At 41.8% G+C, this 12,042-nt stretch overlaps 1 protein-coding gene across 4 annotated transcripts in view; it reads right to left on the bottom strand.

The window, feature by feature from the left end:
- Positions 1-12,042, bottom strand: part of relch (RAB11 binding and LisH domain, coiled-coil and HEAT repeat containing) — a 101,098-nt gene that overhangs the window by 56,018 nt on the left and 33,038 nt on the right. For 2 of the 4 annotated variants that reach the window (XM_078199870.1, XM_078199860.1), the window contains exons 6-11: positions 8,851-9,048; positions 7,696-7,787; positions 6,143-6,478; positions 4,625-4,700; positions 3,232-3,327; positions 3,024-3,047 (exon numbers count right to left, since the gene is read on the bottom strand). In XM_078199870.1, coding sequence (XP_078055996.1) covers positions 3,024-3,047; positions 3,232-3,327; positions 4,625-4,700; positions 6,143-6,478; positions 7,696-7,787; positions 8,851-9,048 — 822 coding nt within the window. The remainder of the gene's footprint in view (positions 1-3,023; positions 3,048-3,231; positions 3,328-4,624; positions 4,701-6,142; positions 6,479-7,695; positions 7,788-8,850; positions 9,049-12,042) is intronic. The other 2 variants (XM_078199884.1, XM_078199876.1) reach the window with 1 other exon arrangement.

The following is a 12,042-nucleotide window of genomic DNA, read 5'->3' on the forward strand; positions in this document are numbered from 1 at the left end:
GCATCAAACAAAGGTAACTGGCTGCCACAGGGCATGACTGTTAAAATCCCTCTGAACCCCAAAAAAAATTCTTTAATCAGTAATTTGCTTTTTCTTTCAACCAACTTCCTCCCTGAGCTGCCACAATCCCTTTCTGAAAATACTTCATCAACAGCCCTCTCGTGTGGCAAAATATCAAGTACCTTTGGAAAATGCTTATGTAGAGATGGACCTCCTTGCCTATCCTTCAACAGCACCATTATTTACTGAAAGGACATGACACAATTCGAGAGAGCAGATCTTAATTCACTCATTTCTTTCAATGCAAGTATCAATTTCATCATCCAGTTCAGCCTCAAATATTAGCCGCTAGGCCAACTGGCACTTGCCTTATACCTTTATGCTACACGCACTACCATCCAATCCTGTGGTGCAACTTCCAATTCCAAGAGTATGGAAATACTGTGGTCAGATCCTCTGCAATTTCTCTGCTAAACAACCTCAGCAATCTACAAAGCATGCCACCTGGGTCCAATGCCTTTTATACTTCAATCATCACCACTACATCACAAAAACTGATTATTTGGTTATCACATTGCTGTTTGTGGAAGTTTGCCATGTGCAAATTAGCAAAAACAAATATCTCATTGGCTGTAAAGTACTTGGGCATGTCCTGTGGCTATTAAGACCATAAGACATAGGAGCAGAATTAGGCCACTCGGCCCATTGAGTCTGCTCCGCCATTCAATCATGGCTGGTATTAATGGTATTAATAGTGCAAAAGGTATTAAAAGTGCAACACAAGTGTAAATCTTTACTTTCCCTCCCCCATCCTTTTATTAATCATCAGGGGAGGCGATGGCTAGACGATTAATCCAGAAACTCAGATAATGTTCTGGGAACCCGGGTTTGAATCCCGCCACGGCAGATGGTGGAATATGAATTCAATTTTTAAAAAAATCTGGAATTAAGAATCTACTGGTGACCATGAAACCATAGTCAATTGTCGGAAAAACCCATCTGGTTCACTAAAGTCCTTTAGGGAAGGAAATATGCTGTCCTTACCCGGTCTGGCCTACATGTGACTCCACAGCCACAGCAATGTGGTTGACTCTCAACGTCCCCCAGGTAACTAGGGTTGGGCAATAAATGCTGGCCAGCCAGCGACACCCCATGTCCCACAAATTAAAAAATTACCATATCTTTACCCATGTTATTTGATCTAACTGCACCACATCCTCATTTTGAATTCTTTCATTCCCACTGTCAAATTATTCCCTATAAGGCAAAAGCTCTCATTTGGTATCTGTTCTTCCTTTATTCTTTTCTCTACTGGTTTATTCTCCTGGTCATTTTGAGACCATCGGATTCATTGCTGTTGCTGCTGTCACACCACAAATAGCCTGCCTTCTGTCTTGTTGCTGAGCCTGTGACATGTCAAGCATGTCTTGAGTGCTCTTCTTCACAAAGCACAGCACATGTAACACTTGTAAGCAACAAACTGCAAACTTTCAACAAGTGCCAACATTCAAACTCCTGGGAAAACAAAACAAAATGCCTATTTAGATAAGAGTGCAGAGCATTCTAATATTCAATTAAATCGACCCTATCTTCAGAGTGGCTGGAGACTGTCTTAAGTGTAGTTACAACAGGCTAAATATATAAAACAAATAGCCTTTAGCTGGAGTAAAACAAGCATGTTTAGATACAATGCAGGGATACGAATTCACACACAGTACTGCCCATCTGCAGTGTGCTGAGCTTGTGGTTTGCCTAACTTCTATCGAGGCAAACTGTACACCTATTAACATACACCAGGAGGGTAAAACTGGTCTTCAGGTCCCTTTTCTTCACTAACCATTTGGAAGGCCCTCCTCTCCTGCTCCCTTTACCCTCACCTCGAGCGAGCCCAAGGAGCCTATTGAACAAAGATTCCAGCACAGGAGGTGGGAAATGTATTACGTTCTACTCATTGCATTGATGTTATAGAAACATAGAAGGTTGGAGCAGGAGGAAGCCATTCGAGCCTGCTCGTCCATTCATCACCATCATGGCTGATCATCCAACTCAACAGCCTAATCCTGCTTTCTCCTCATAACCTTCGATCCCATTCACCCCAAGTGCTATATCCAGCCACTTCTTGAATACATTCCATGTTTTGGCATCAACTACTTCCTGTGGTAATGAATTCCACAGGCTCACCACTCTTTGGGTGAAGAAATGTCTCCTCACCTCCGTCCTAAATGGTCTACCTTGAATCCTCAGACTGTGGCCCCTGGTTCTGGACTCCCCCACCACTGGGAACATCCTCCCTGCATCTACCCTGTCTGGTCCTATTAGGATTTTATGAGTATGAGATCCCCTCTCATTCATCTGAACTCCAGCGAAAACAATCCTAACCTAGTCAATCTCTCCTCGATAGAAGTTAGGCAAACCACATGCTTATGATTGGGGCGAGGGAACAGTGGGAAAAATATTTTGTTGTTGAAGAGGGCATGGTGGTTGTTCATGGTCTTGTTAATGGTTCCAGAGAGGGGGATGGAGTTGGTGGCAAGGCTATACAGGTAGTGAGACTGAATGGAGAAAGCAGTGAAGGCCATGATGAAATAAATCAAAGTTAAACCTTTGCTGTTTAACAGCAACACACTGGTACCCAAAGAAAACACGATTATCCAAAACCCTTGCTGATTTCCTCCCAATCCTGTTAACCATTCGTGAAAAAACTTCCAAATGACCTATTCAAAATCCGTGTTACAAATTTGTACTCAAGGTCGACACCATCTGCATTAGTTTTCCACAGTATAATTTAGATGGTAAATGGGGTGAGCCTCTCACTAGAGGTTAGAGATTTAATAGTAAAAAGAAACCTACTCGCTAAAAGGCAAAAGAGATTACTTTACACTAGCAATTGCAAAGATTAGAATATTAATAGAATTAAAGTGGTTAGCCTGAAACTTTTAACGTACAGAAACTGCAGCAAAAAAAAAAGGTAGCAGCAACAATGGAGAAAGCCTTTAGGATACCTTTAGGTCTTCTTAACTCACCTGACAGAGATGTACAACCATTTTCTAGGATCAGAGATGCAAGCACAAGAGTAAGAATATGATTCAAAACAACTAATACAGACTTGCATCAGAAAACAAAAGAGAACGCAAGCTCAAAAAAGGCTGAAATTGTAAAATTGAGACACAAAATGAGAGAACTCTACAATTTTTGGAACTGCATTGGTGACAAAAAAATGTTTTCCCTTACTTCTCGTTTTGCGAGTAGCACATTCGGTACAATGTGTGGTAGACATCGCCCCAACATCAGCATCACACACTGTTCACTATCTGCGATTCGAGAAACCTAGAAAAATAGAAAATAAACTTGTATGCAACTATTTCCAGGCCCTATTGTTTAAAATTGTGCTTTCATTTCAAATTGGTAAAAAGTTCAAAATTAAAACAGATGGCCACAAGCATAAAAAAACATAAAATGATGATATCACCATCATGATTTCAATATTTGACCAGCTTCAGTTCACACCCTCCAATGTCTATTGAATTGTGTTTCCAACGAAGTATCTGCAGATTTTTAGGAATATCTATCCGCGACTGAAGTGGAAGTTAAACGTCGACTCATTAGTCAGCAAGTTATGGCCCATTACCCCCTCAGTTTCGCAAGTAGAGTTTTCCACAATTATTAACATGTTAATTCATTCTTCAACCTGCTCCTTTTTGATTTCTATATAACTTGAGATCTAATGGTAGAGTTCTCAACTCCTACTCACTGGGTTCACAGCCATGAACAAAAGAGAAGCACAAAAAAAAACAGATTCCAGTTTGGCAAATACAATATGCAAGTTAGATTGATTAGAAATGACCTCTTGCTGACTGGGAGGTGTATCGTAGCCAAGATTACGCACATTTGCTGGTTTGCTAGCAGTGCTGCAGGTGCGGATTGCGTAGTTGGGAAGCAAGAAGATAGGCTACCTTTAGAGTGAATTTCCAAGAAAACTTATTTTCCAAACAATCAAATCTGCAGTGTGTTAAATCAAATTTCCTATTGCAGAGCAACACATGCTTAATAAAACAGACAGAAATTTGAACTCTCTTCTGCTTCTAGGGTTTTCTCTGCCAATGAATTTGTTTTAAAAGGAAACACAACCACCTGGTTGTAAAGTACACCTTGCATGCAAGCACGCACTCTCTACATTGGCTTGAAATTGTTACCCTCCAAAGAGACAATGCATCCTTTCTTGCAGCCACATCAATTGCAAGACTCTACCCTGCAAATTGGATACCTCCAGGCTCAAATTAAATATCCTGATTTATTAATTAGCAATAGAAGAAAAATCACCAGAGACATCTAGTGGCCATTTTAATATAGCTTTAGATAGACACGGTCGGTGGGAACTAAATAGCATAGAACAGTCTCACAAACAGTGTGCTCACATGTTAAAGTTCACATGTTGACTGCACATCAGTATTCAACACAGGAGTGTCAGATTCTGGAGATGGTTGAGGATAATGATCTTGGTTTCAGATAAAGCTCGGCACAACATCGTGGGCCGAAGGGACTGTTATGTGCTGTACTGTTCTATGTTCTATGTATAACACATCAGGTTTGCATTAATGGTACAAATGTTGAATCAAGGGCTTACCTCTGCTCCCAAGCGACTATCAGTTGCCATACGACAAAAAGATAGCAATGCTTGATGAAATGCAGGCGATAACGTCCTGTGAAAAGAACAGATGCATTGAGCAAAATGTTAGTATTTCGCAAAAGTTCCAATTCCATTGCAACACTCTTCATTGAACTTATACAAACCTATTGTAAACAGCTTAATAGTTGACCATTCTCTGTTGCCCTGCATCTTGGTTTGTTCATCTAGAGAGTGTCAAAGCTTGTAATCAGTGCCACCTTTAAAGAGTAGTCATTATCTTGGAGCAGAGGGCTTGGGTAAAGCTAAGTACTATCACCAACAAAATCTATTTTCAAACTGTCTTTATTCTGCTAGGTGAAAGAAAACATTGCACCAGTATGAGAAACTTACTAAAAACCCAGATCACCCAAAAAGGTGCAATTCACTGACTTTTCCATCCATTCTTGGAATGAGTCATAGTGCTTACATTAATTGCTCACTTCTAACTGCTCTTTAGAAAGCGGCGGAGAGGCAAATTTGGAACATCCCATATCAACAATGAAATAAATGACCAGATAATTTTTTTAGGTGCTGATTAAAGGACAAATTTTGACCTATGTCCATCGTCCTTCAATTTGTGCCACTTGATCTTTTACATCCACCCGAGGAAGCAGATGTTTTATTCAAAGACAGTACCTCCAACAATGCCATGATGTGGAGATGCCGGCGTTGGACTGGGGGTGGGCACAGTAAGAAGTCTCACAACACCAGGTTAAAGTTCAACAGGTTTATTTGATTAATAGCTTTCGGAGCACTGTTCCTTCATCAAGTGAATGGGGATTCACCCGAAGAAGGAACAGCGCTCCAAAAGCTTGTGATTCCAAATGAACCTGTTGGACTTTAACCTGGTGTTGTGAGACTTCTTACTGCGCTCCAAAAAAATGCAGCACTCTTGCATTCCTCCTCCTGCCCACCACCATTCCCACCTCCTGTTCAAGATAAAGGACACTTAAGAAATAAATATAGTGAACCAACCAAGACCTGGCAGCCCCATGGCTTACCCATGAAAGCATTCATTGATGATTGCAGGCGATTTCTTATTGCTCAGATCTATTCAGAAGTCAGCACTTCCACATTTTCGCTATATTACATCATCTGGGTAGCAAGTCTTTCTGCAATTATTTGCTCTAACCTTGACAAATACACATTACAAGCGCTAGATAAATCTGTGATTATACAAAGTGCAGAATGGATGATAATAGCTTTCACAAAAGTATGTCAAGTTTTTACTGATGTGTTTCAATGATTATCTTGTAGGAACTCTTCCCTGGTGACAGTGAATGATAATCCAAAGGATGCCTGGTGATTAAGCCTGGAGAACAGATCGACAGGCCAGTCAAACTTGACTGCTTTCAAAATTGGGAGGTAAAAGTTTGGTATTCATGCAAGTAATCCAACATAGACCAAATAAAAGAAATACACAGTACATCAATTGTTTGCTAGTCTGTAAGCACTTAGAACAGTGACTCAGAATACCTGTTTGGCTTATCGAACTGTACTGGCTCACGAGCTGACTGTGAACGAACTGTTGCCGGTTCAGTTTCTTTCTTGTGATGTGGAGTTAGTGTTGCTACTGTAACAGAAGGGACAACTGGACTAGTAGAATCTGTGTTAGTGTCTATTGGGCAAGAAGTGGCGATGATGATCTCTTCATTACAGCTATTGTTTTCAAAGTTCCGGATGTCCAGGTACTCCCCACTATCCATTGGTTTACTCTGAGGCACTTGTTCAGTCATGGCCGGAGGTAGCCTCGCCCTATCAGTGGTGGTAACCACAGCAGAAAAGTTCTGTTGCTTGAGGGCTTCTATTTCACTGGAAGAATAAGAGGAGGAATTGCACCTTTAGTACAACACTTGGCTTTCTACCTAGAAAAGCACTTAGTTTTACAAGCATGGCCAAGGCTAATTGCGATTATATAGTATACAGCAAAAAAATTGGCAGTTCCAATAAGCATTTTACAATGAAAACTGACAATGCCATTACATTAGTGATAACTGTGCTGGGCTCCGTACAGAAGCATACGCCTGAATCCTAGCACAAGCAGAGATTTTAATTCAGCTAGCTTTTAACACGCAAGGTGGGATTTTCCAACCGCACATGCCCCAAGACCGGAAAATTCCACCCGAGGACAGCAGTCCTTTGCACGGCCCTGTCCCGCCCGCTACGATTCCAGTGGCAGGTGGGACGGGAAAATTCCATCCAGGAAGACCATTAGGTTGATGACTGACAGCTTGATTCACTTTGCCAACTGTGACTGATGGGTGGAGGGACAAGTTTGGACACAGTTAGACAGCAGCTACAGTGAGGAAACTCAAATTGTGTACAAGTTTAGAATGAATAGCACAAAGTCAGAATCATTTTATTCAATTAAAGTTGAAGAAGCCATTTAGAATTAAATACTCTCAATTACAATTTGCAGGCTGAAGACACAGAAAAAGAATCAACATAATGAGTGGTAAAAAAACCCTCGTGTTTAAATTCCAATATAAGAATTGGATTTTAACAAGTTTGGAGTGGAGGGAGGGAACAGCAAAGGTAAACTTCAGCTAAATTGGCCAATGATGGGCAAACACAGTGGTTAGCAAAAGAGAAAACGCTGGAAAATCTCAGCAGGTCTGGCAGCATCTCTAAGGAGAGAAAAGAGCTGACATTTCAAGTCCAGATGACCCTTTCTCAAAGCAAACAGTGGTTAGCACTGCTGCCTCACAGCGCCAGGAACCCGGGTGCAATTCCTGGTTTCAGTCACTCTGTGTGGAGTTTGCATATTCTTCCCGTGTCTGCATGGGTTTCCTTCGGGTGCTCCGGTTTCTTCCCACAGTCTAAAGATATGCAGGTTAGGTGGATTGGCCATGCTAAATTGCCCCTTAGTGTCAGGGGATTAGCAAGGTAAATATGTAGGGTTGCGAGAATAGGGCCTGGGTGGGGTTGTGGTTGGTGTAGATGGGCCGAATGGCCTCCTTCTGCACTGTAGGGATTCTATGATTCTCTATGAAAATGCTGATTTTGCATCCCTCCACAATATTGCATACCTCTTAAGCTGTCTGATTTGTGTTGCAAAGGATGTCTTCTCATTGTTTAACACAATGAGTTGATCTTGGAGCTCTTGCACTATTTCTGCTTGCTGGAAAAAAGAACGTAGTACATAATTAACATGCAGGAATAAAAAATTTGCTTACATTTTTGCAACGAGCGCCTGTAATATTAGAATACCTACTTTAAGCGTAACCTTACGCATTATCTGATTCAAGTTTAATCCAAGCATTCAAATAGGATATTATCTCACTGGGGGAGGAGCACCTTCAAAACCACTTTAAAAAGCTTAATCTCGTACTGAGATTGGGTGATACAGCTCCACTACAATAAACATATTGTTCTGTTTTGGGCTGCATATTTAGTATTTTGACTGAACAGGGATTATCTGTAGAATATAAAGTGCCAATTATACTATCCGAACATCTATCTTAACTAAAAATAGGTATATAGAGAAAAAAAACACACATTATATATAGTTTGTCACCTATTACCATTTTAAACTATATTTCTAAGCCAGGCCAACAATATAGGCACCTGAGTTTGGAATTACAGAGCCAGACAGCACAGAAGAGCCCCTTCGGCCCATCGAGTCCACATTGACACATTAGAAACACCTGAACTCCCACCTAATCCCATCTGCCAGCACTTGGCCCATAGCCCTGAATGTTATGATGTGCCAGATGTTCATCCAGATACTTTTTAAAGGATGTGAGGCAACCCGCCTCCACCACCCTCCCAGGCAGCGCATTCCAAACTATCACCAGCCTCAGGGTAAAAAAGTTTTTTTCTCAAATCCCCCCTAAACATCTTGCTCCTCATCTTGAACCTATGTCCCCTCGTGATTGACCCTTCATTTAAGGGGAACAGCTGCTCCTTATCCACTCCGCCTTGCTTCTCAATCTTGAACACCTCGATCAGGTCGCCCCTCAGTCTTCTCTGCTCCAACAAAAACAACTCGAGCCTACCCAACCTCTCTTCATAAATGTTCCAAACCCAACAGCAGCCTGGTGAATCTCCTCTGTACTCCCTCCAATGCAATCACATCCTATAATGCGGTGATCAGACTGTGCTAGTACATACAATCCAAGCATTCTCAAAAGCTGAACTGGTTTCCTAATGTGGACACTGTACTGCTCAGTTGATCTTCTTACCTCTTCTAACTGCGGTTTCTGCAAAGTAGCTAATTCTTCAACCTTTGGTAGAATGTCCAATTCATTTGGCTCCACTTCAACAGCTACGTCCTTCATTTCTTTTGAAGAGGTTGCATGGCTTCCACACTCCCGATACATTTGCAGCAGGTCTGGAGGTTTTGGAATGTTCAACCCAACATCATCCCACAATTCAAAATCCTAAAAGATTGAAAGAAATTTCTACTCAATATTCTCCATTAGAAGTCACATTTTTCATAATTATAGATCAAACATCAAGAGCAGTACAAGTGCTTTGTGACAAAATAGGAAGATTTTGGTATCTAATTTCATGATTCTGTAATAACTAGAGAAAATGGACACCATTTTGCTTTACCCAATTTCAAAATGGATGGCTGGAGATAAATGATCCACTGGAGCAGACAAGGTTGATTGCAGGAGTTTTGTTCTAGGTACTAATTAAACTATATGCAAACAAACCATTAGCAGGTATGCAAGATTCACAATATGGGAATATCTGCTCATCAGGATTCCAGTTTGCATCATTGCACTTTTAATCAGCAATAACCAAATGAGCTGACTTCAGATGCCTTTGGATAATGCCACTGACTCAAAATCAAAACTTCATGGGAAAATCCAAAACTGCGTAGGTTAGGTGGATTGGCCGTGGTAAATGCACGGGGGTAAGAAGCTCTTTCGGAGAGTTGGTGCGGACTCGATGGGCCAAATGGCCTCCTTCTGCACTGTAGATATTCCATGGATTTCAAATACAGGACTTAAATGTGAAGGTCTATAGAGAATAGTGGGCAGCACAGTGACACAGTGGTTAGCACTGCTGCCTCACAGCGGTTAGCACTGCTGCCTCACAGTGCCAGAGACCTGGGTTCGATTCCCGGCTTGGGTCATTGTCTGTGTGGAGTTTGCACGTTCTCCCGTGTCTGCATGGGTTTCCTCTGGGTGCTCCGGTTTCCTCCCACAGCCTGAAAGGTGTGCTGGTTAGGTGCATTGACCCGAACAGGCACCATAGTGTGGCAACCAGGAGAACTTCACAGTAACTTCATTGCAAAGTTAACGTAAGCCTTATTTGTGACTAATAAATAAAATAAATAACAATCTAGAATTTCTGTTTGGACTAAGCAGTGCAACAATTATGTTCATTAAAGAGAGTACTTCAACTACAAGGGCTGAGCCTATCTTGTATGCTGGTATTACGTTCTCAGCATCTTAATGGTTCTATGCATTATTCATCCTGTATATGCATACATACAGACATGTATTATCTTTTCCACGGTGGTTTGAGGGAGTTAGGTGAATGCGGCACAGTGGTTAGCGCTGCTGCCTCTCAGTACCAGGGACTCAGGTTCAATTCCGGCTGGGGTTTAAAGTTAAAGTTTATTTATTAGTGTCACAAGGCGGCTTACATTAACATTGCAATGAAGTGACTATGAAAAGCCCCTAATCGCCACACTCCGGTCACTGTGTGTGTGGAGTTTGCACGGGTTTCCCCCCTCAGTTCAAAGGTGTGCGGGTTAGGTTGACTGGCCATGTAAAATTGCCCCTTGGTGTCAGGGGGACTAACAAAGGGTTACAGGGATAAGGTCTGGGTGGGATTGTTGTTGGCGCAGGCTTGATATGCCGAATGGCCTCCTTCTGTACTGTGGGGATTTTATGATCTGACATGATCCAACAGTTTTAGCTACCATTATGTAGTAATTGTTAAACCCAAGTACGCAATCACACAGATACATGGGTCCCCATTTATTGTAGGCTCACGTCGATGTACACAAAACTACCAGGCAGAAAAAGCCATCAGTGTAATATAGTAAAGCAGCTTATTTCAGAATGTGCTAAATTTATACAAATGTTAGATTTCAGACACAGTTAGAAATTAAGAAGCTCATTTCTAAGTACTGTGGCTGAGAACGCCTCTGCCCAGCAACCAGCTTAAGAAACCACTTTATGAATTAGAATAGGATTAAGTCTACACAATTAAAATTGTCTGAAAAAGAACTACAATCTTTCATGAAAATTCAAGCTTTATCCTCCAAAGCAATCACTTCAAAGTCAAAATGCTGGAAGAAGGATATTGTTACCATCACACATTATCCATACTCAAAATTGCTATGCAAGATTCAGAATGAAATTGAGAAATATTTGTAGCTTAAGAAATACACATGTATCATTAAATTGAAAGCATTTTTTAAAAAAACATTTATTCTTGGGTGTGAACATCACTGACAAAGCCAGTACATATGTACCATCCCAAGTTCCCCTTGAGAAGGCTGTGGTGCATCTTCTCATTGTCGAGACCCAAACCTGGGTACCTCACTGAGGTCCGTAGCATCACAGATGCCAGTGTTCAGCCTATTCAATTCACTCCGCATGATATAAAGAAGCGGCTGAAGGCACTGGATGCTGCAAAGGCTATGAGCCCGACAATATTCCAGCAATAGTAATGTTAACGTAAGCCTACTTGTGACACTAATAAATAAACTTTACTCTCCACTTGTCTGGATGAGGGCAACTCCACAACACTTAAGAAGCTTGACACCATCCAGGACAAAGCAGCCCACTTGATTGGCACCCCATCCACAAACATTCAATCCCTCCACTACAGCAGTGTGTACCATCTACAAGATGCACTGCAGGAACTCACTAAAGCTCCTTCGACAGCACCTTCCAAACCAACAACCAATATCATCTAAAAGGATAAGGGCAGCACCACCACCTGGAAATTTCCTTCCAAGCCACTCATCACCCCCGACTTGGCAACATATCCTCATTTCTTCACTGTCGCTGGATCAAAGTCCTGCGCCTTCCTCCCTAACGGCACTGAGAATGTAACTGTGTCATGTGGACTGCAGTGGGTCAAGAAGGCAGCTCACCACCACCTTCTCAAGGGCAATTAGAGATGGGCAATAAACGCTGGCCCATATACAGATCCATCTGCAATGGATAGATAAGTAAATTCCCTCCAGTTGGTTCTGTTACTAATTGTCACAAGCCCAGTTAGAGCAGCTGACTCAGTTGAAGTCATCCACCCAGAAAAGTGTTCATCAAGCTGTGCAGTGGTTTGTCAGCTGTGGGAGGCTAGCAGATGGTCATTAGCAGGAGTTTCCCTGCCCATCTCGGACCATAAAGTCATGAACTGGGGACAACATTCAGGAATTGAAATGGTCAAACTGCCACAATATG

The sequence above is a fragment of the Mustelus asterias genome, chromosome 2 (genome assembly GCF_964213995.1).
Source record: "Mustelus asterias chromosome 2, sMusAst1.hap1.1, whole genome shotgun sequence".
In the NCBI taxonomy this organism is placed as follows: Eukaryota; Metazoa; Chordata; class Chondrichthyes; order Carcharhiniformes; family Triakidae; genus Mustelus; species Mustelus asterias.